General features: G+C 43.7%; 1 protein-coding gene across 1 annotated transcript; it reads right to left on the bottom strand.

Moving 5' to 3' along the window:
• Positions 1-38: 38 nt before the first annotated feature.
• tmem260 (transmembrane protein 260) lies at positions 39-24,794 on the bottom strand. The gene is made up of 16 exons (XM_078401234.1): positions 24,606-24,794; positions 22,813-22,844; positions 22,265-22,416; positions 15,795-15,972; positions 14,718-14,831; positions 14,222-14,401; positions 13,596-13,636; positions 12,975-13,061; positions 11,647-11,761; positions 9,231-9,403; positions 6,963-7,134; positions 4,601-4,749; positions 3,451-3,627; positions 1,725-1,778; positions 701-791; positions 39-539 (listed from the first exon to the last, which is right to left on the bottom strand). The coding sequence occupies exons 1-16, from the start codon at positions 24,754-24,756 to the stop codon at positions 222-224; spliced, it is 2,184 nt and encodes a 727-aa protein (XP_078257360.1). The 5' UTR covers positions 24,757-24,794; the 3' UTR covers positions 39-221.
• Between the last annotated feature and the right edge of the window lie 268 nt (positions 24,795-25,062).

The raw sequence follows: 25,062 nt of genomic DNA, 5'->3' as shown, positions 1-25,062 counted from the left end.
TAATGATTTATCATTTAAAATGAAGTACAGTATAAAACAATATGTACAATTTCACCCACCATGTCAATCACTCATTATCTTTTGTAATCAAAATACACTACATTACGTGGTCCACACAATTCTTAAACCAGGGAGATTTGTTAGCAAATGATCCTGTGATATGATTAGCGAGACTCAGAACAATTATGATTGGTCAATAAGTTCTGAGGTTGTTCATCTATTCAGTGAGGAAAGGTAGCTCTTCCAGTCAGTGGCTCATCACTGATATCAGATGCTTCCCTCATCCTCTTCAGTTTTCTTTCTCTTTCTTGCTCCCCCTTCAGGTGCCCAATGACCTGAACAATGGCATTTATTTGTGGGTCATCTGGTGCTTTGGCCACATACAGCGAAAAATGTTTGATAGTTTCTGACAGGAGAAATTGCGGATCAACATCAGTTAAATCCTGTGGAGAGTTCCGCAACATCCTCTCACAGACTATTGCGTAGTTTTTATGCCAATTAACAGGATGTTTCTCTGAGGTGACCAACTCCTGATACATCTGAGAAAGCAAAGTTTGAAGGTGAGGATTAGAATCAACACAACAATCTAATTTATAATCATGAATCAGAAGAGCCGAGAATTCTTTGGATGGTAATGACAGAAATTAAATAGACAACAATCTTTAGACAACGGTAGTGGGAGAGAGATAATAAATCTCACCTGATAGACAAATGTATATAGTTGCATCTTTATTGATTCTGGCTGAGCTGGATTCTCTGCCAACTCAAATAAAAAGAATGGTGTTTTCATTCTGCAAAACCCCAAAATGAATTAGACAAATGTTATCTGATAGAAAATCGTAATGTAAACACATTTTTGGTATTAAAAACATCTGACAATTACAGAAATCAATTTTTTTTTGTGAGTGGCATTTTATATTTACTGTCCTTTGCAATGAGGTCTATTACTATTTTACCTCTGTCCTTAGAGTAAAAGCCCAGTTTATGGGACCACTTTAATTGTGTTCTGTCAATATGTACCGCACTATTTCCATATTCAAAGGAACCAAAAGTCCATGAATCCATTAATGTGCTCAAGAGAGAGCATGGCAAAATCTGCAGCAAAGTGTTGCTTTTTCTTCTATCCCTTCAGTCACTAACAGTAACTGTCCAATAGCCTTTTTAAATGTGATAGGTTGAAGTTCAGGTGCAAATAAAAACCTTGGTGATATACACACACCCTTGAGTCTCTCTTTTTAACTCCCATTGTGGCTGGGTTTGATTATCTGCCAACTTAAATAGAAAGTAATCTTCATTCAGCAAAACCCTACGATGAATTTCACCAGTAAATAATACAACCAACTTTACTGGCCCAAAATGAATGGTTAGCACCCCATCGCGGATCCGTGAGATCAACTACTTGGGGCCTCCAAATTTGAGTACATATCTACTATTTCTAGTTAAATGTCTTCCTGCTGGACTATGCTATTTGAAAAATGCATACAAGTATTATTAAGCAATTGGATTAGTAATAAAATCATCATTCTGTTAAACTGGACTGGTTTAAAGTCTCATTTTGGACTCAGCCACATTGATGATTGCAATGAATATTCTAAAAGCATCCAGATTAGAAATGAGCGTCAGTAAAGGGGTGGGTGGAGAGTAGAAGGCATTGAGAAAGAGAGAGGATATGGTGGAGAGAGATGCCAATTATACCATTCGAGATGTGTCAGATGCTGGATTACCTGGCTTGCCACATCTCTTCATTTGCCACGGCTTCCCATGAAAACTGATCGTAGCTGCAAGACAGACGCGCCTGATGTCAGATCAATGCACCACTAACCCCCCCCTCCTCCTCCATCCATCCTGTTTCTCACTTGGCTATTGCTGAATACCAGCAACCTTAGATGATGGGAATGGATATCCCATTCCCCCTCGCCGAGAGACCGCCGGGATAAGAAAGGTAGCTCCTAGGCTCTGATATAATATCAACTTTAGTGTGGAATTGAGATCAACGTGGATTAATCAAGATACAGATCATGCAGATGCTGAAACCTTGAGCAAAACACAAAGTGCTGGAACAACTCAGCAGTCCAGGCAGCATTTGTGGCAGAAATGGATAGGCAATATTTTGAGTTGGGACTCTTCCTCAACTGAAACGTCACCTGTCCACTCCCTCTCCACAGAAACTGCCTGACCTGCTGAGTTACTCGAGCACTTTGTGTTAAGGTTCAATTGGGAACATGCTATAAAATTGCTCAGCTATTGAGACAAGCGAATTCCTTATGCCTCAGGGCAAATCTGGTTGAACTGAGATTTTTCTATCAAAAATGCTATAAAATCTGAACATCACCTGATGGGTAGAGGAGAAACAATCAAAATTATAACCCTTTGTGAATTGGACGAAAATTATAGTGCTTTTGTGAAAAAGCTAGAATTGGGACTAAGTGGGCTGTGCTTTTAAAGAGATGACACGATCCAGTGGGCACAAATCTTTTGGCCACATGAAATGGAGACACCATGACAATTTTAAGCTAATAACAGTTTTAGCCCTTGTGAGAAGTAAATGGAAAATGCTAGAAAACATTTCAAAACATAATTATAAGCCTCAAATAAATTGCAAGATCCTGACACTAGACAGAAAATAGACAGAATTTCAGAAATCAAAACACCCTTGTAATTAATGAAAAGATGGGAAACTGCATCAAAGTAGCATACCAAAAACAGCATAAGTACAAAAAATAATCAAAAGTCTGGAGTTGTGCGAAAAACAAAAATTCTACCATATCCCAGTCTAAATAAAAGCAAATGCTGTAGTCAGAGAAAGAAAGCAAAAAAGGCAGACAGGCAAGCGCACAGGCACCTGATGTAGGCACCAGGGTGCACAGGCAGAGAGATGTGGGTGCCATCGGACACAGGCTAGGGACTATTCTCTCTTCACAGGTATTGCTGCCTGAACTGTCTCCCTCATTTCCTGCTTTCATCTTAGATCTCTAGCATTCTGCACTTTTTTCTTTGCATTTTGGTTACCATTCATCCTGATTCCTACCCTCCAACCCAATTTAGAAAACAATTCAGCCACAGTCCTCTGACATCATGCTCCAAACACACTTGTCTCCCAACCATGCAAACCATTAATATCTACCCGCCTGCCCGAGTCAATAACATTGATAAGTCACGAACCCTGATTTATAACCTGACATTAGACACAAAATGCTGGAGTAACTCAGCGGGACAGGCAGAATATCTGAAGAGAATAGGTGACGTTTCGGGTCGAGACCCTTCTTGGGACCACTTATAACCTGACACCCCCATTCTGGCCATTTGTACAACAACATTGATCACTTGTCAGCGTAACACTTATGTGGACTCATGTCCACAACCACCATGCCAGCTATCCTCCAGTCACAGCTCCCAGTACCACAATGTCTACCCTCCTGCTTGGGCCTTATGTGAACTAATGACACCTACCTGCCGTACTCCTCTGTCCAGTTGTACAAGTACTTGGTGCGCTGGATCCAGGTTTCAGGGTTGAACTGAGTGGTGGACCAGACCAGCCTTTCACACGTTCCCCAGGGCCAGAGGGAGTAACTCCGTTTCCAACTGGAGTCTCCTTCATGCAGCCCAACGCACACAAAGATCTCCTTACTGAAAGAAACATCAGTGAGTGTCAGTAATCCCAGTCTTCTGAACTTTCACAGCATCTTCATTTCAGAGCAAGAAAGCAATTCCCATCTGGAGCAGAGCCGTGTTGTATGGAGCTCTGCTCCTGCACCTTTCACCTGTGGACCTCACTCAAATTACCATTGTACTCCCAGCCTGGGAGTGGGGGTATTAATGTCTGGGTTCATAGAGCTTATCATTTGCCTTCCTAACGGCTTGTTGTGTCTATGTTTATTGTGTGTCTGATGAGGCAGCACTGCAGGACTTCTCTGTACAACATCTGAATTTCTCACCATTTATAAAATATTCTTCTGACTGAGTTCCATGGGTTCACATTTCCCCACACTGTACTTAATCTAACATCCTCCCGAGCAGTGTATATCCCTCTGCAGACTTTTTATGTGCTCCTCAGAGTTCACTTTACAGCAGCGAACCTGATCTTCATACTTTGCTTTTTCCTCTAAATCACATGCTGGCTTTATCTAGCACTAAACGTTACTCACGTGATTCCCTTTATCACCTATCTGTGCACTGGGGATGGCTAGTTTGTAATCATGTATTGTTTTTCCGCTGACTGGTTAGCACGCAACAAAGGTTTTTCACTGAACCTCGGTGTATGTGACAATAAACTAAACCAAACTAAAGAATGGCTGCTGGTGTGGCACTAATCACTCTGACCCCCCACTCATAACCATGTACCATATTCTGATCTTTAACCCACCATCTATCCAGGGTAATAAGTTACCCCCAACCCCAAGATCTTGAATGAACAATATTCCAATTACTCTAATATTCCATATGAAATATATATACTCGACAAATTTCAAACAGACCCAGTGAAGGGCAGAGAGCTTCCTGGAGAGAGCATGGGGGCTCTTTGAGTTGAGCATCCATGGATGGATGAAGACGCTAAGTTGCTCAGGCTCACTGAGTACAGTGCTGTTAATCTGTGACTCACTCTCTGTTCTCAATAAATAACTGGTGCAGGTTGAAAGTCACAATCCCAGCAGAATCCGCCTTGTCAAAAGGCTGCCAGCGATTTCCGGGGAAACGGACATTCCGTAAGTGTTTGGCCAATTTTGGCAAATACCAGTTGTAAGTCATCATCTGAAGAGAAATTAATAGCAAGTTATTATGTTCTTTACTGTCAACAAGCAAATATAACTACATGAAACTAGAAATGGTCGTTTATGTCATTGGGGCTACGTATTGCAGTGAAGTTAAATGCAATTTTGTTATCAAAGAGCTCTCAGTGTATATAATACATAACAAGAACAGAATCTAACCCCAAGGCACCAGCCCATTGAAAACTTACCTCCTTTCCCCAGCTCTCATTTTACATTGTCTCTCCCTATTCTTCCATTCTCCAATCTCTCTAATTTAAACCATGTCTAGTTCTTCCACTGAACTTCACCATCAGGACAATGATCTTACCCCTTCCCTCTCCCATCTGTAAACACTTCCGTATTTGAACCTTTCCCTCCCATTCATCTCACACCCACAACCAGTCCCTTATTTATCCCCATTTCTCATCCTTTCTCCACCTTCCCCCCACCCCAACTCTACCACATCATATGACAAAACTGCCCTTCCACATGCGGTAAACTCCTTTAATCCAAAATTATCAGGACTAATCCAGCCTAATAGACTTCCCACAGAAACAAGGAACTGCAGATGCCGGGTAACAAACACAAAAGACACAAAGTATGGAGTAATTCATTTTCAGTGAAAGGTTCTGACTCCATACCTCACCTTTCCATGCTCTCCAGACATGCTGCATGATCCGCTGAGTTACTCCAGCACTTTATGTATGTTTTAACAAATTTATGAACTATGGGATGTTATTCTATTAATAGTTGATTTATTTTTTTCTTCAAATTTTACAGAGCAGAATAACAAATTTCTTGATGAACCCCAAATTTAATGAGAGTGTGGGTAACAGAACCAGGTGAGTTTAAAGTGAGTCAGGGAATCAGGGCATTCGCGAGTGGTCGGCAAACATCACCTGAGGAATCATAGGTAATGAACTGTACATTTTAATGCAACGGATAGGGTTGTTTCACTTGTTTCATTCCTTTCTTTCACCTGACCCAATGGTGAACCTTGGGGATTTCAGATGGTGAGCCAAATAACAAACTACTGAGATTTTTGAATAGGCAGCAACGGATTATCAGAGTTTTACCGTATTCATCACTCTTTTGAAAGTTCACTCGTCTTTAAGCAAATTCCCACCCCATTCCATCTACGTATAATGCGATAGGCCAGGAAGATACACCTTAATTTAGCCAAAACACCCCTTTTATCCGTGATACCTCATGTTAGGTTGAAGAAATTGAAACGCAAACTAATTTGGTCTTGGGAAAATATTGTAGATGCATTGATGGTATCAGGAGTTGGGAAGAGTGTATAACACAGAATGATTCTGTCAGCGGAAACACCAGAGTGTACTCAGTACTGCAAGTGCAATACTGTGGCCACAGTGCTCTAAAGGGAAGATCCATTAAGCTGGAAGACGTGTAGAAAAGATTTACGAGAATGTTCCCAGGACTTGACAGAATGAGTTATAGGGAGATGTTGGGCAGGCTCAGATTTTATTCTTTGGAGCGTAGCAGAATGAGGTATGACATAGAGATGTATAAAATCATGAGGGGCCTAGATAGGGTAAATGCACAGTCATCTTCCCCAGGGTTGAGGAATGAAGAACGAGCGGGCAAAGGTTTAGTTAGCGTGAGAGGGGAAGGATTTGATTGGAACCTGATGGTCAATTTTTTCACTCAGCCAGTGATACATATATGGAGCAAGCTGCCAGCAAAAGGGTTATGGTCAGTTTGGGCAGCATGGACGAGTTGGGTTGAAAGCCTGATTTCCATGCTCTATGAAGGCAACTACCTCACTAAAGTTCACTCAGGGTGGCTCGTTGGTGCAGCTGGTGGAGTTGCTCCCTTACAGCCCCATGGATCCTCGTTTGATCCTGGCCTTGTGCACTGTTGGTGTTTGTGCCATGATTACCTAGGTATTCTCTGGATGCTCCATATCCAATAGATATGCTGGTAGGGTAAATGGCCATTGTAAATTGCCCCTTAGTGTAGACTAATGGCAAGAATCAAAGGGGTTGATGGGCATACAGAAAAGATAGTAAACTGTAGGCAACTGGAGAAAAGGGAGGAGGAATGGGACTGGTGAGATTGCTCTCTTGGGAACTACCACGGAATATTAGGGCTGCATGGCCTCATAAGTATGAGATGGGTCATATGAGGTTTTAATTCATGGTCCTGGATCCATGCCCCTCCCTTGGCTTTTTCTTATGTCCCGGCAGTTACCTCCTGATCCACCAGGCTGAGGTCGGGTCGTTGCTCCTCACAGTAATGGAGGTACCGCAGAGAGTTTCCTGGGAGGTCACCACGGAGCAGGATGATGGAGTCAGGGGGCATGCTGCCCAAAAGATTTCTGGCAAATTTGTCTACTACGTCATTGTTACTCTTGTCACAGATCCTGAATAAAATGAGTAAAAAGAGTTAATCATTTTAAAACATTGAGTAGAAAAAATAATTTATGTACATCTCATAACTATCACAGCAAAGAGTCAGGATCAAGGCAACAGAGTAATATCTAGCAAGTTAATTAAGATCTTCTCCAAAAAGAGCCTCCCACAGCCTTGTTTAATTATAATCTGCCCCTTGCGTTTGGGCCAGCTTGGTTAGGGGCTAATAATGAAGGACCCATGATTACCATTTTTGGACTCCACCTACGTTCTATCTCCTGTAAATTCCACAATGGCATCAATTGGAAGCAACTTCTCATCTCTCGCACACCCAGCAAGGGAGAGCAGCAAACTGAAGGACTGAACTAAACTGGGAGAAATTTAGATCTTAACAGAGGAGGACAAAGAGGTTAATTAAGAGGGGGGGGGAAAGAGCATGAAAAAAGCTTGCGGGGAATATAAAAACTGACTGTAAAAGTTTCTTTAGATATGTAAAATGGAAAAGATTAGCGAAGACAAATATAGGTTCCTTACGATCAGAGACAGGTGGATTTATAATGGGAAACAAGGAAATGGCAGAACAGTTAAACGAGTATTTTGGTTCTGTCTTCACTAAGGAAGACACAAACAACCTCCCAGAAATACATGGGGACCGAGAAACAAGGGAATCCACATTAGTCAGGAAATGGTGTTAAGTAAACTGTTGGGACTGAAGGCAGATAAATCCCCAGGGCCTGATGGTCTGCATCCCAGAGTACTCAAGGAGGTGGCTCTAGAAATTGTGGATGCATTGGTGATAATTTTCCAATGTTCTATAGACTCTGGATCAGTTCCTGTGGACTGGAGGATAGCTAATATAATGTCACTTTTTAAGAAAGGAGGGAGAGAAAACGGGGAATTATAGACCAGTTAGCAGTGGTCTTAGGAGGGAGTGGTGAAGGTGCTTGAGTCGATTATTAAAAATGTTATAGCAGCGTATTTGGAAAGCAGTGACAGGATCGGTCAAAGTCTGCATGGATTTAGAATGGGGAAATCATGCTTGACTAATCTGGAATTTTTTGAGGATGTAACAAGTAGAATGGATAAGGGAGAGTCGATTTTCTATCTGGACTTTCAAAAATCCTTTGACAAGGTCCCACACAAGAGATTAGTGTGCAAAATTAGAGCACAGGATATTGGGGGAAGGGTATTGACATGGATAGAGAACTGGTTGGCAGACAGGGGAGGAATTAACAGGTCCTTTTCAGAATGGCAGGCAGTGACTTGTGGGGTGCCGCAAGGCTCAGTGCTGGGACCCCAGTTATTTACTGAGCACTTCAACTCCCCCTCCCACTCCCAGTCTGACCTTTCTGTCATGGGCCTCCTCCAGTGCCATAGTGAGGCCCAACTGGAAATTGGAGGAACAGCACCTCATATTTCGCTTGGGCAGCTTGCAGCCCAGCGGTATGAACATTGACTTCTCCAACTTTAGATAGTTCCTCTGTCCCTCTCTTCCCCTCCTCCTTCCCAGTTCTCCCTCTTTCCTGTCTCCATCTATATCCTTCCTTTGTCCCGCCCACCTGATATCAGTCTGAAGAAGGGTCTCGACCCGAAACGTCACCCATTCCTTCTCTCCTGAGATGCGGCCTGACCTGCTGAGTTACTCCAGCATTTTGTGAAATAAATACCTTCGATTTGTACCAGCATCTGCAGTTATTTTCTTACACTACCAGTTATTTACAATATATATTAATGATTTAGATGAGGGAATTAAATGTGATATGTCCAAGTTTGCGGATGACACAAAGCTGGGTGGCAGTGTGAGCTGCGGGGAGGCTGCTATGACTCTACCGTTGCGCCACTGTGCCCTCCTTAAAAAGGCTTCTTACAATTAATGGAGGACTGTTTATATCTATCCAAAAGGCAAACAGGCTTACTCTAATATCTCCAACAGAAAATAGCAGCACTGATAATGTGCAAATTCCTCAACCTTACCGATATCATTTCCTGAATTCACCAAAGTGGATCTTAACCCGAGTCTTTGACTCAGAGATCAGTGAACATGATTTCACTCAGCCTAGTAACATACAAGCAGCTACTGCATGTTGATTTGCAAAGCAGTGCTTACCTGTAGTTGAGTTGGAGTTGGTAAGCAGTGAGGAGGATAGCAGGGAGCCACTCTGCCCAGCGCCACAGCGAATGATTGCCCATTATTCTCTGCAGTACAGAAGAGACTGAAGCTAGACCACAGCCTGCCAGAACACAAACCACCAAATTACTCTGTAACCAGAATCTTTCAACCTGCAGAAAGAAAATGAATACTGTCTTAGTCATACATCTGGATGAGACATCAGGACGCATCAGGATCCACAGCCCACCACATCCCTGACAACCGTCAAATTCACAACTGCACTTGTCCTAGCTTCTCTCTTGCATCTCACCGCCAACTCCTGCCCCCATCCCATTCCCCTGCCATCCAGCTACAGCAGGGCCATTTTACAGGGGCAACCCACATCTTTGGAATATGATGGGAAACCTGAGCACTCATGGGAAACCCATGCAGTCACAGGGAGAGAACGTGCAAATTCCACTCAGACAGCACCAGAGGACAGGTGCTTCACCATCTCTGGTGCTGTGAGGCAACAGGACTCAGCGCGATGCCACAAGGCTGCCCCAAACTATGCTTCAGAATGTGCTAGAATATTTGAAGCAATTCATCTGGGTTTTACATGGAACATTAACAGTCACAGACAGATTTGATAATAAAGGATTCATTATAAGAGATTAAGAATGAAAATACCAGCTGTGGAAAGTTAGCAGGTGGGTATGACATATTCACAGGCGGCCTAAAGTCAACTATATTTTGTCTGTTTGAACCCCCCTGATCTGGGGAGAAGGTGATACTTTCTCTCTGTGAGAATGACATAAGAAAGAAAATAAAAGTAAATGTAGTCTCAGAAACTGAGACGGGAGAGACATGAATCTTGCACCTCATTTTTAGCATTCCTTTTGTTCCCACACCTTTCCTTCTCTATAATTTCAAATCTGTCCAAGAGTCACCAAGATTTACACCACAGAATCAGATCCATTGTTCCACCGAGTCACCACATGTAGAAAAAAAAGACACAAGGCGCTCGAGTAACTCAGTGGAGCAACATCTGGAGAACAGAGATAAATGACATTTTAGGTCAATGCCCTTCTTCAGACTGATAAAGAATGCGGAGCCTATTACCTGACGCCCAAGCTACATCTATGGGCATTTCTATAGTACTCGAGGGCGAGAGCATCGAAGGTGCATTCAGTTTTAGTCACCAAGATACAAGATAATCCAATTCCTAGGAGAAATGCAGAGAGGCATCAGCTAACTGACCTTCTGTCTCAGAGTCCGAACTATGAGAGACCTCCTCAACATACTGAGGTTACCCCCAATGTAAGCCAAGAGTGAAAGAAAGGGAAACAGTTTCAAAGCAGCAAAAGAGATGTTCAAGAGTGAAGAGAGTCAAGTGTGTTTAATTGTCAAATGCACCAGGGAATGGAACAATTGAATTCTTGCTTACTGCGGCTTTACAGTCACATTAATGCAACAACACAACAAATAAACAAACAATAACAAAAGAAATATACAAAAAGCATCAGTAATGCTTGGTAACAAGACCATAATAGTGCAAGTAGTAAAGGTTGATCTCAGGAAATCATTCACAGCGAGTATTAAATATAAAAACTAAGCAGCTGCTGGATGTGCAGTGGGATGATCACAGGGACCTGTGGAGAGTGCTGATCTTTTTAATTATTGTGCCTTTGCACAGCTGACAGCAGAGTCTTCATCCAAGTTTCAAGTGGAACACATGACTCTCGATTGAGCAACCTGCTCTGTGGCGATGCTTTGCAGCACAAGCATATCCAGATCATTAGTTCGGTCACTGAGTTCAGTCTGGACCGATATTCAAGATGACAACAAAGGGTAAATATGGAACTTACTTCTTACAATTGAGGATGTGGTCATTTGGCCCATCAGGTCCATGTGGGTGCCCAGTACAGCAATCCCAACAATCCCATTCCCCCCCTCTTTTCCCTCTGCATCTCTCACCAACTTGTCCCCGATTCTTTTCTACCACTTTATCGATATGAGGGGTAATCTAATGAAGCCAATTAGCTCCCCAGAATGGGAAGAAACTGGAGAAGATCCATGGGGTCACAGGGAGAACTGTGAACCCCACAGACAGAACCCGAGGTCAGGAAGGTGGAACACAGAAGCTCATTAGCAACAATAACTGCTGCACCACCTTGCCATTCCTGTTTTCATGGATGTCAATGGCCAAGTGATCCTGTACTTGTGTGTATCATTTTTCACTTATCCAGGCTTATACCCGGAAATATCCGGTCATCAGATTGGATGGTTGACACGTCCAATAAAGTGGAGCCAAATTGCTTGCACAATACAAAATGTACATCAATGGGAATTAGAACATGTTGCAAAGTGAATCACACACTAAACATTGTTCATCGTGTTGTCAAAGAAGCTGAATAAGTCACTGGACACTTACCACGCCAACAAAGAGAGGTTTGGTAATGTCCAGGTTCGCTCTCCAGGAAAAGAACAGGGAGTAAGAGCAGAGCATCACAGTGAAAAGCCACAAGACCGAGGATTGAGAGGAGCTCCTGTAAACAGAGAGTGATTAGAACCCTCAACAAATCCATCCGTTCCATCACAATTATAAACCACCAGACATTTACATTTCACAGGCTGGGTGATGAGAAAGTAACTCAGACACTCCCAATCAAGGAAGGGCCAGACAAAGAAGCAGGAACGACCAATTTCCCTTAGCAAAGAGGACATTAACCCAGATCAGGGTTGCTAATCTGTGAATCGGTAGAAGTATTAGTGTTGAGACCTTTTTCTTTCCATTATGAAGAGCAAGGGCTGGTGGTGGCAGCAGAAACTCACCACATATCAAAGACCAACAAACCAAAGACCAAGAGCTGGTAAGTGATATTGACCCACAGACCATCTTTGGTTGGCATGGATGCAATGAGCAGAACGCCCACCTTCTGTGCCATACACCTTCTGCAGGATCACGGTGGATCTGATGAAACACACAAAACTTTCACTGGGTTTAACAGCACGGATGCGGAGTCAGTGTGTCCTCTGGCTGAGCGGTTCTGGACGAGGGGTCACTGTCTCAGAATAACATATCAGCCATTCAGGCCCGAAACCTAAACCAACTTCTTTCATCCAAAGAACAATGAATCATTTAAACTCTCAGCCTACGAAGACTGGAGGCTCGGTTGCTGAGTATGTTTAAGCCAGAGATTAGAACACAGTACAGCACAGGAATACTCTTCTGCCCACAATGTCTGTGCCACACATGATGCCAAGACCAAGATGGAGTTCACTTATTAAAGGAAAGTAGGTTCATGCAGGGAAATGGTGCTGAGGGAACTTTGTGTTTGTGGAATATACTCTTCTCAATGTGCAATGTCTAAAACTGTCTGAAATACAATGTCTGAAGAAGGGTCTCGACCCGAAACGTCACCCATTCCTTCTCTCCCGAGATGCTGCCTGACCTGCTGAGTTACTCCAGCATTTTGTGAATAAGTCTAAAACTGTACACAGTATTCTGGCTTTATGTTGCTGTAGTTTCATTTCAACCAGGTGGATCTCATTCTCCATAAATAAAGACCAGCATTATCTGGACATTTTCATTATTTCCTGGACCCTATTATGACACATTAACAATCTACATGCCCAAATCTCAGGGAAGCTGAGGAATAGCGAGTGCCTGTACTGCTGGGGACAGGGATACAGAGTACATTAACCACACAGAGACAGAGGAGGTGCATCTTGTGCTGTGTTGGGAACTGTAGCGTATACCTCTTTAGGCCCTGCAGTGGGATGGCGATGAGTGCCAAGGCTGCCCCGATTGCTGTCAGTTCAGACTTTATGTGCATCATCTGATAACTGCAGAGAATAGGAAAGTATAGATGTTAGCACACTCCATTGGTATTCTGAAACGATATCATGTTTAAATTTAGAAAAAATTAGGAGTGATATTGTTGAACCCTCGGTTAAATTTGATAGGACTTGGGGAAGCTTCATTCAATATTTTCACATGATATAAGTTGTTCCCTCTCCAGCCGTTATAATAATTTTTTACCTTTATACGGTGGAACGGATTTGACGACAAACAGGGGATAAGAGGGATTCAGGGGGATGGAGAGGGGGGAGGAGAGAGTGCTGCACCAATGCAGGAGAGGTTTGGGCCCAACTTGTACTAAAATAAAAATCTCCAGCACTTGTATGATGCACAATAACTCCAGTTAACATCAGATATTTTGTAAGCTAACTTCAGGATTATACAATGTACAAATTGAATGGATTTTAAAATTTGACTATTCTAATCCAAATCATGTGGCATGTGTGGGTTAGCAAGGAGACTGGGGACATAAACTAAGCAGATCACACAAGCATTTGCCAACAACACCCACCACTCACCTCCAGACATGCAGCAGTCCCGAACCCACCTCAGATTTGGCCTAGAAACAAATTATTAAGTCCCATCAGGAAACATTTTGAGTCATTTTCCCGATTAAAAAAAATACCATCTCTGTAGATTCCCCGAAAGCAGGTCAATTATGGGGGCTCCAGGAAATACCCACAATGTGCAGCACCAACTGAGACGTTGATACATACAGACAACGGAAGTATGGGAATGGTAGTTTGGGGCGGCAAGCAGCGGTGTAGAGCTGTGTACTAAAGCAGTAAAATGGGCAAACACACTGGCATTATTTATAAAATGAATCAGATCTGAAAATAGAGTTATATAGATAATAAAGAGAGACATAAAGGTAATTATGTGCCACAATCTGTTTGTAGACTGGCAGGATGGAGGAAATTAGAAATCAATGGCAGATTGTCATAGATTAGCAAAAATAAGCAAGATTTAGCTTTACCCATACAAGGGTATTTCTATTTCTATTAAAAGGGTTTCCTATTTTTTTTCTTAAGTTTCTAACACTTGACAAATCCACCTGGAGCCATGCTGTTTTCAGCTTTACAAGTTTGAGTTTACAATGCCAGCTCCCAAAGCACAGACAAACTTAAAGGGTATCAGACTCTACCAGATTGAATGTGCCGTACTCCTCCCGCAGCAGGTGGGAGCTGAAGCCTCTCAGGGTGGTTTGGTCTCCCCAGCTCCAGCGTGCTTGATTGAGGCTGGATGAGATGGGCAGATACAGGTAAGGCAGCAGACCAGCTCCAAAACTCAGGCCCAACCACCAGATGGCCCGGACGGACAGCTCCTGACATTTAGGGAACATAGGAGAAACCTTGATTGAGTAATTCCACAGTCAGGCTAACACAGCACTCAAAGACGGATACGTTAGAGAGAAGAGGGAGAAGGAGAGAGAGGGAGGGGGGGGGGGGGAAGAGGGGGGAAAAACAGTAAACAGGCTGGAGTCTGGGGTTGTGAAGGAGGGAGTGGAAGAGGAGCAGAGTGAAATGAAAACTCCTATGGAAGGAGAGGGATGGAAAGAAATAAAGTTGGACACGAAGAACATGCCAGGGAGACAGAACACATTTTAGGGCTTTTGCAAGTTTCTCTGAGTGGCATTTTACCTTTTCTCTGTGCAATCTAAGCAAAATCCATGGAACAATATACATCACATAGAGAATAACTGTATGCTGATTGCAGAGACTCAGGCCACAACAGAATGCACCCTGTAGAGAAAGCTGAAAACAGAAACAAGTGTTTATTGAAATGAATGTCTGTTATGTTGCTTAACCACCCCCAACCAAAGACTCTCCCAGTGACAAGGATGAGACAGGTGTCGATCATGCGTGAAGCTTCAGGTACACGTGGTACAGGTGATCAAATCCCCCAATGGACAATGTGGAGACAATAACGAGACTGAACTTCTGCCGACAAATCTTATCTTAATATTTTACTGTACAGCTGTGCACTGTGAATAATAATCGTCAGGAAAGATATTGCTGCTTTTATCATTCACAGAGTTCTACAGCAGAGAAAATGGTCTTCGGCCTTCAATTTCCATGCTGACCATTCCTTTCTCTTATCTTAAACCTAAGCCCTCTTGTTTTTTTAATAAGACTATCATGATAAAAGATTCTGACTATCTATCTTATCAATGCCTCATAATTGATTATACCTCTATCAGGTCACCCTGCAGCCTCTTTCACTCCAGGAAAAACAAGCCCATGAGAAAAGCCCTCCAATCCAAGCATCTCTTCTGCACTCTCTCCAGTTCAACCACATCCTTCCTATAGAGTGGCGACCGGAATGGTACATAATACTTTGTCCGGTCTAAACCAGGCAGCAAAGAGCGGTTTGCTTTGTGCATGAGCTGGTGTCCAAACAAGACATATGTTTGATATCGTGGAAGATTTTAAATGCAGCTGACAAGACCAGTGCCTCTGTCATGCCTCATGTCCACTACATGTTCCCCAACATGTCAGTGAAGAGCCAGGCCCAACCTGCCAAGAATACAGATGAGCGGCTGTGGGTGGCGTGTGTGAAGTTGAGAGGATCAAAGCCCCTCAGGCTGCCCTCCCAGGCTGGAGAGTAATTAAGCAGTGACCTGCCAGCTGCCATCTGTTCACGCAGCTAATTTATAACTATTAAGCTGGGTTAACCAATCACTTACAATGGAGACAATACACCAGCACTTGTTTTACCTTTGTCCTTTCCCGTGCAGTTGACACTGTGCTGAATCTAACTGTCAAGGCCATTAGGAGGCCAATGAAGAAATTGTTGAAGGAGAAAACTTCAGTTGTAACCGACCATTGCCATGCTAGTCTGGAAAAGGCAAAGAGACCTGCAGCAAGAAGCCCTCCAGCGAAGGATCCCGATAATCTGAAACACACGGGGATGAAATGTCAACACAAAGGAACGGGGGGTCCAACTCCCCAATGTAGAAACGGACCCAGTATGAGAAACCTGCAGAGCCCACACCACCACACCCTTCTCACAACAGGAATCTGACAGGCCCTAATACTACTCATGCTTCACTGAAAGCCCAAAGGCCCCACAACCACCGCTACCCTAATCCAAGAAGCCTGCAGCCCCAACCAAAGACGTCAAAATCCTCCCCTGACATGCTGTACATCAATACGAATATAGGAATTAAATCCAGGAACAGGTAGGTTCAATCTTGGTCTGCTTTTCAACAAAGATCTTGGGTGACCAGACCGTAACCTCAACTCCCCATTCACTTTAAGGAAGAAAATGCAAAAAATTCATGACCATTAAATGGATGGCCCCCTTATTTTTAAACAGCAACTGCCAGTCCTAGTACAAATATCCTCTCCACACTAACCTTGCAAACCTCTCGGGTTGTTATATACCTCAGTTAAGTCACCTTTCACTCTTCTAAACCTCAGGTAACATATTCTCTCAGATTAATGTTCTTTTAGAATCTTCTGCTCTCATTGACACTCTTTCCCATCCAACCAAACTTAGAGCGATCGGCAAACTTAGATTTTGCCTCACTATCAATTCATTCATGTCAAACCCATAGTTAGCCATGGCCAAGAACCCTAAGGTATTGTGCCAGATGTATAGCCATTACCTTGTTGTGGGGATTTGATAGCTTTTACACCCATCGGGGGTTGCTGTACTGCTGTGTAATTGCAATGTATTTACTATGTTTATAGGTAGCTACAAAATATTTTACCCTTTCAAGCTATTTCCTTATTTTCCATCATTATTTATTCCTTGGACTTTATTCCTTGGAGCCTAGGAGATTAAGCAGTAACCTTATAGACATCTATGAGTTAATGAGGGGCATAGATAGGGTAAATGCACACAATATTTTCCCGGGAATCAAGAACAAGAAGGCATAGGTTTAAGGTGAGAGGGAAAAGACCTAATAGGAACCTGAGGGACAGCTTTTTCATACAGAGGGTGGTGGGTTTATGGAACAATCTGCCAGAGGAAGTGATTGAGACAAGTACTTTAACAACATTTGAAATACAGGGACACAGCCAAGAAAGGTTTAGAGAGATATGGGTCAATCACAGGATACTTGAACTAGCATGGATGGGCATCTTGTTTGGCATGAACAATATGGGCCAAAGGGCCTGTTTCCTTGTTGCGTTACTCTATAACACTAACAAGCAGTAGTAGAAGGGTGGGACTTTTGGTTATCTTTTGATGTATAAGAAAATATAGGGCTTACTGCCTTGGTGTTAATTGATATGCCACGTGTTCTTTCGTTAGTTAATTTGTTCCCAATTGAATATCCAGTTATAGTGAAGAGATGGCAACACTTTTCTAATGTGTTTGACAAGTGGAGGAACTGGTGATTGTCCACCCTCAGGCTGGCTGCCATTGTCTTTCTTGGTGCTGGAGAGTGCAGGTTTGACAAAGTGCTGTTAGAGTAGCTTATAGAAATAATTGTAGTATATTTTCTTGACTGTACCTACTGCAACCACAACACATTAATAATGGAGGGAATGATTGTTCATGGTGCACTGTATTCATCCAGACTAGTGGATGGTACTCCACGACTCGCCTGACATACTTTGTAAAGACTGAAAAGGCTCTGGAGTACCACTTGCTTCAAAAATCACAGAATGATACCTACTCCTACCCGCAGTGCTCCTGTGGCTGAAAAGCAACATAAAATGTAGATGCTGGAAGCATGGAGAAAAAAAAATGAAAATGCAGCAGAAATCAGATTTTTAAGTTGCAGAGGAGAGGAGTGTCGAGAGAAAAAGAGAATGTTCATGATAGTGGAGTGGAGGCCAACAAGGACTCACAAATGGTGGTGGTGTCAGCTAAAAGAGGGCAACGAAGGCTTGGTAATCACAGCTTAACTGTCGGGAGGAGGTGTAAACAGAAGAAGAATGACAGCAGTAGAGACAAAACAATGTTTGAACTGAGAGTTACAAATCACTGCAGTTGCTGGAGATTTGAATGAAACGAGAATGCTGGAAACACCCAGTGGGTCAGGCACCATCTGTGTAGTGAGAAACCGCCTTAAATTTACAGGACCAAATAGTGCTGACAAAATTGGAATTGCCGATTGCGCAAAATTGTTAAATTCAGTATCAAGGCTCTTCCTTGACCTTTTGTTAGAACTGTGTTGGAAAGCCAAAGCAGAGCTCAGGGTGGGAATGAATCGGGAATTAAAGTGACCACAACTCAGATTCAGGGTTATACTTGAAAGCTAAATAGAGGCCCCCCTGCCAGCACCAGATACATCTTCCTTTGTTTTGTTCCCTGCATTGTGAGAAGAGGTAAAAGGGCAGGCGTTGCATCTCATGCAGTTGTATCAGTAAGGTGTCCCGAGAAGGGGAGTGAGTGTTACTGCAGATGAAACAGTGAACCAGGGAGGGAACAATAACATTAGAATGCTGAAAGGAAGGGTATAGGTAGATGTGCTTGGTGATTGCAGCCCATGGAAGGTAGTGGACATTAGAGGATAATCCACTGAATGCAGGCTGGTGGTAAGGGGATCCCACTTCTTATACCCATACACCATGATACTCCTTTGTCTGAACCTATTATCACATTTAATAACAAATCAGTCCACTGACTTCCTCCACGTCAAAGGGAACCTAGGAGGCACAACAGTTCATAAATTATAAGAGCAGAATTAGGCCATTCGGCCCATCAAGCCTAATCCATCATTCAATCATGGCTGATCTATCTTTCCCTCTCAACCCTATTTTCCTTCCCCCCATAACCCCTGACACCCTTACTAATCAAACTGTGCCCAACGCTGCGGGATATTTAATAGTCCTTACTTCAGTCCTGCCAGTTCCTCACTTCCTTTCCAGTATATTGATGACCACATTGGTATTGCTACCTGCTTGAAGATTTCATTCATCATCTTTCTTTCTAATTTCCATCCTGCTCCCGCTTTCATATTTGTCCATATTTGCCTTCCATTTCTTTACTACCCTACGTCAGGAGACAGGCTCATGATCAATTCACTCCCACAGCTATTGATTCACCACCTCTCACCCTGTTCTCTATAAGGACTCCATTCCATCTGCCCCTTTTTTCTGGCTGTCTGACTGTGTTTGCGGCTTGCCAAGCTTCTGCTCCCAACTCATCTCCCCCGAGCAAAGATGGGGTTCCCCTGCACCTCGCCGAGTCTTCCATTCCATCAGCTTCCACATTCAATGGATGATCCCCTCCATCATTTCCACCACTTTCAACACAGCGCCACAACAGATATAATCGCAGGTTGGCAGGGACTCTGTGGGCTGAAGGACCTGTTTCCACGGTATATCTCTAAAACCAAATTTCCCTCCTCTTTCAGCATTTCAAAGTGACCTCTTTGAGATTCTCTTTGAGATTTTCCGGTTCACTACTCCGTCTTCACCAACTATTCCTCTCGTTGTGTCACTTTCCCAAGCAACTGCAGGATATGGAACAGTTGTCTTTTTTCCCCACTTCTCTTCCTACCATCCAGGATCCCAAACTCTCCTTCCAGGTGAAGCAGCAGATTCTTCCAACTTAAAATAGTGCATTCAATGCTCACAATGTGGTGGTGTCTACTTTGAAGAAACCATACACAGTTCGATGATCATTTTGAGATCACCTCTGTTCTGTCCACAGGGTTTATCCGAGCTTCCTGTTGCTGATCACTTTAATCTCCATTCCACTCTGACCTGTCTTTTGCCTCATGCATTATGCTAGCAAAGGCCAACATGAGCTCGAGCAGCTGCTCATCTTTGAAGCAGGCCTGGTACAGCCCTCAGGACTCGATAAATATAACTTCAGATAACCACCCTTACCAGTTTGTATTAGAACCATCTAGATGAAATGTTAGGCTTGTAATGTTAACTCAGTTTCTCTCTACACAGCCTGACCGTTCCTGCATTTCTTTTTACTTCAGATTTCCAGCAAATGCAGTAGTTCCTAACTAATAGATCCAAAATTTGTTCTCTCTCCAGTCCTCATTAATTTCCTATTTCATTTTCCTACAGACAGATTAGCTGTGATTAACACGGCTTCACCACGCTCTCTCACAGCTGACACTGCCATCTTTTGTGTCAGTTTGTCTTCCTTGGTTTCCAATAAAAACAGAAAATGCTAAAAGGGTCTTCAAAATTAACCGTTTCTCTTTCCACAGATGCTGTCCATCTGCCGCATGTTTCCAGAATTTTCTGCTTTTATTTCAGATCTCCATTATCTGCCAGTTTTTTTAAACTTACGTCTCTTTATCTCTCTTACCGCAAACACTTTTTTCCTTTCTCTGTCTCACCCTCAAATCTAGAACTTGAAACATCTTCTAATTTCTCCTAACCCTGACAAAAGATCACTGATCCAAAATGTTAACTCCGTTTCTTCACAACAGACTTGAGAATTTCAACATCTTCTGTTTTTATTTACATGCCTGGTTTAGTCGAGATTCTGGTCAATGGTTAACCCCCCACCCCGTCCGACTCATTGGTAATGAGGAACCTGGTGAATGACGGCAGATTGTCAGATTCTCTCTTGATGGATGTGATCATTTACTGACACTTAAGTAGTATAAATATTATGCCAGGATAGCGCCTTGGGTTGTGAGAAGCAAACAGCTCAATGAGATACCTGGCGTTTATCCAAGGTCACAACCTTATTAATTCTTCACCACCCCTCCAACCCACCCCTACCAAATCCATTAGACATCATCTGGGTATCAGGCAAGCTGAGATAGACGTGCATCACGCAGTTCTTCCCTTTCATTCAGATTGTGATCTGAGGTTTGGTGAAAGCAAAGCACTGCACAGAATGCACATAAACAGGCATCCAAAAACAAAATTACAAAGCCAGTGATCAGATACCAAAAATAATTTCAAAAGCTAATAGAACTTTGACCTCTATCCAATGACTAATGTAGAAGTTATTTTAAAACTCTAGTTGAAACCCTGTATTCAGTCTGGATATTGCACCTCAGCAAGAATATGTTGACCAAGATTTTGTGTACCTTTAGTATATCAGGACGTCCCAAGCTACTCAAGAAAGCAAAAAAGTGGTGCTAAGTGTTAAATGATGAAGACGGGTCCCATGGAGTCGATTTGCAATCCCTTGTGTTTAAAAGATTAATGCTGATCCAATTATGTGGTTTAAGATTATCAAGAAGATTTAATTGACCAGAGAGAGAAACTAGTTCCTTTGATGGTGGAGTCCAGATGATTCCAAAGACGAGTCAAAAGGATGACATTAGAATGAAGCTATGCCCTTAAAGTCAATCAATTCTTCAGAAATTCCCACTACCGAAAGCTCAACCAAAAAAAATCAAAACTGAGATTGAGATATTGGGCAAGTCAATTAAGCAATAAAATGTGCGTTTAAAGTGACTGCAAATATTAACACGTTATTTATGCAAGTTTGATGCTTTCTGTTTTAAACAGGTTCCAAAACAGTAAAAAATGCCCATCGCATTTTGTGCTTCTCATGGGAAATCAGACCACAAATGTCCCTCACCTCTGTCACATGCAGGCTATGGGACCAAGGACCCAAAATCAGCCAGTTGATATCAAACGACAGCAGGAAACTGCTGCTACCATGCAGAATGGGCAGCAGGGATTACAAAGAGCAAGTGAAGAGGGAACCAAAGGTCTGGCCTGTGAGCAGCAGGGTAGGGGTGATGAGAGTGATGGGACTGGAGAGGAGATGGGTGGTATATGGAAGATAAACTGGAATGGAAAGAATTCAAAGATCTGATTCCAGGACTGGAAGAAGTCAGAGTGACCCCTCACTGGGATTTGTACACAATTTATGTTTGTACTTTGTTAATGGTGTAATTAAGGATGGTATTCTGGATCATGTAAACATATTGCTATTCAGTTATGTTTTCTCAGTATGATTACAGCCTTCAATAACTCAATTTTTCACAAAATTGTCTTTAATTGCTCAACACTTTAATACATCATTACACACGGTAGTAAGGCTTACAGAATTATAGACAATTGTTTATTTTTAATTGCTCAACACTTTAACACACTTGTTACATATGGTAGTAAGGCTTACAGAATTGTAGAGGATGAAGATGCAGATTATCGATGTTTTAATTTAATGGCAGACTAGGTTCAAGGAATGCAATGGGACATTCCTGTTGCTATGACGCTGACTTCAGGCATCACAGACTGGTGTCGGTGGCCCTGACAGAATATCCACACATCCCCTGCTGCCTGCCTGCACTCACCTGCTGACTGCGTCAAAGAGCAGGGGGGCTGTGGCTGCACCCACCATTGCGTTCAATACATTAACTCTGAAAGCCGGAGAGCCCATCGGAAGAATGATCATGGTTAGCCTGGCCAGGAGAGTGAACAATGGATACCCAGGAGGATGTGCCACCTGCAACAAAGAAAAGACAGATGGGAATGAACCCATTCACAACACAAAATACTCCCCATCCATCCGTTTGTATTCCCACCCCCACCTCAATCAAGATACCCATAACCACATGGCATGTATGCCTCACTCTCCCACATCCTTGCCATACTAAACACATCGTAGATCCATAACCTTCGTCTCCCCACACCCCCAATGTATCCAAGCCAAAGGCTGCCCATCACTCGTGGCCACCCACCTGCCAGCATGTCCTTGCCAAAAGAAGCCACACCCACTAATGGTTCATCACCCAAAACCGCCCCAGCTGGTCCATGGCAACAATCCCCACTGAGGTGGATGGACAACCTGTGGAGGCACATCTCATGCAGCGCAAGAAGAGTAAAAGAAGTAGCCACTCACCCCCAGCTCGCAGGCAGCCGTCAACAGCTCCCCTAAAAAAACATGACATTGCATTCATCTGCAGAACAGGGAAAGACCATTCCCCAAACCCACATCCAGCACTGCCGCTCTTCCAGCTGCGCCTATCACCCCGCAACCACTCCATCTCCCTTTCCAATACTCCTAAACATTCCCTATATTACATGCACAAATCTTCATTCCAACACCCTCCCCTGCCGCTCCGTTCTATCACATTTCCTCTCTCACAACACTGTTGTCACCCTCACCTGTATGCACCTATCACCTTGCCTCACACTCACCTCTTTTCCAGCTTATTCCCCCTACTACAATCAGTCTGAAGAAGGTTCCCGACCCAAAACATCATCTATACAAGTCCTTCTCACCTGCTCAGTTACTCCAGCACTTTGTTTAGTTTAGGTTTTTTTTAGTTTAGAAAGACAGCACCGGGTCCGCGCCAACCAGCGATCCCCGCACATTAACATTATCTACACACACTATGGACAATTTTTACCTATACCAAACCAATTAACCTACATACCTGTACGTCTTTGGAGGAAATCGAAGATCTTGGAGAAAATCCACGCAGGTCAAGGGGAGAACGTACAAACTCCATACTGACAGTACCCGTAGTCAGGATCGAACCCGGATCTCCGGCGCTGCACTACCGTGCTGCCCTGACCCATGCTAGAATGGTTGCTCAATCTATCTTCTTATATTAACTTCAGAGTCCGTACAAGGATCTCGACCAGAAAAATCACACATTCCTTGCATCCTGAGATGCTGCCTGACCTGATGACTTACTCCAGCATTTTGTGTCTACCTTCGGTTTAAACCAGCATCTGCAGTTCCTTCCTACAACATTTCTTATATTAACACTTCATGTCAGGAATCAGCCATGTGAACCTTCTCCACACAGACTCCACTGCAAACATATCCATCCTTGAAAATGGAGGCCAAAATAGTATCTTTGGCCAAAAATGTACACAGTATAAATTCAAGTTAAAAATGTCTTACTTCAAACTCCATGGCCCTTAAACATTCCATCAGCCACCTCAATTTCCTTCATACTATACCTACATACTAACTTTATGTTTATCATAAAAAGTAACATTATGTTTCACATACTAGGACCCCAGGTACCACATGCAGTCTCACTACACTTAAAGCATAATTTACTTTTTCATCCCTCCTTCCAAACTGGGCAACTTCATTTTTTCGCACATTATACTCCATCTGCCAACTACTTGCCCAATCACCTCACCTATCTACATCAATTAGCTCTGTGTATCCTCATAACTAACCCACTTATCTTTACACCTCGGGCAAATCTAGCTAATGTATTGATTCCTTCAGAGTATCTATCCCAATACTATTCCACCAACCACTTTAATCTCCCTCCCTCTCACCTAAACTTCCACTTTCTGCACTTGCAACCTAACCTCCACTCCCACACCACCTGTACCATCAGTTGCGACCCACTCACGCTGCACCCCCACTCCCTAGCCCAGCCAATTGCACCTTACCTCCCCTACCCAAACCCCATCCCATACCCCTACTCCTCATTCCCCTACCCCACCCCCTTTCCTACCCAGCCTCTTTTCCTACACCACCCCTACCTTCACCCCAATCCCCTACCCCCAACCCCTTACCTTCCCCCAGTCTGATCTCCTGCCCCTAACCCGACACCCTCCCCCCTTCTCCACCCCGATCACCATGGCATGCCCTGACCCGATCCCCACCCCCTACCCACCACTCACGCCTGCACCCTAAACCACGCTCCCGCTGGCACTGACCGGAATCGCCGCCCGGCACCGTAGGGTGCAGGGTCTGCAGATAAACAGAGAAGACGACAGCAAAGAGCGCGGCGGCCGCGGGCCCGGCTGGGAGGGCCAAGGCCAAGGCCAAGGCCGAGGCCGGTGGCTTCCCGTTTCCAGGGAAGCCCATCGCCGAGCTGGGACCAAAGACGCGACGCGACGCGCCGGCCCGGGCCTGCACAGCATTCTGGGTCTGCCGGCATTAATTTCGTTAAAGGGGTGGGCGGGTCCGGCTTAGGGCGGCAGGCGGGCGGGCGGGCAGAGCCGTGCATGGGTCAGCGCTGACCGGGGCAACGGCGGGCAGAGTCGTGCATGGGTCAGCGCTGTGGCCGAGTCAGCGCTGTTCAGGGCTCAAGGCCGCTCCAACCCTGAGCGCCACCGGCCTCCTCAGGCCAGGCCAGGCCAGTCCACATCCCAACATGTCTGCTATACTAAT

This window comes from Rhinoraja longicauda, chromosome 6 (assembly GCF_053455715.1).
Source record: "Rhinoraja longicauda isolate Sanriku21f chromosome 6, sRhiLon1.1, whole genome shotgun sequence".
NCBI classification, from domain to species: domain Eukaryota; kingdom Metazoa; phylum Chordata; class Chondrichthyes; order Rajiformes; family Arhynchobatidae; genus Rhinoraja; species Rhinoraja longicauda.
Note: the sequence above shows the minus strand (reverse complement) of the source record. Positions and strands in the feature narration are given on the sequence as shown.

Excerpts from the sequence above, each read along its gene's own strand:
- tmem260 (XM_078401234.1), bottom strand. The coding sequence starts at position 24,756 with ATGGGCTTCCCTGGAAACGGGAAGCCACCGGCCTCGGCCTTGGCCTTG. Across the intron at positions 14,402-14,717 it reads TTAGATTGCACAGAGAAAAG|GAGCTGTCCGTCCGGGCCAT; the intron begins GTAAAATGCCAC and ends CCTAAATGTCAG. Across the intron at positions 1,779-3,450 it reads TGGACAGAGGAGTACGGCAG|CTACGATCAGTTTTCATGGG; the intron begins GTAGGTGTCATT and ends TCTGTCTTGCAG.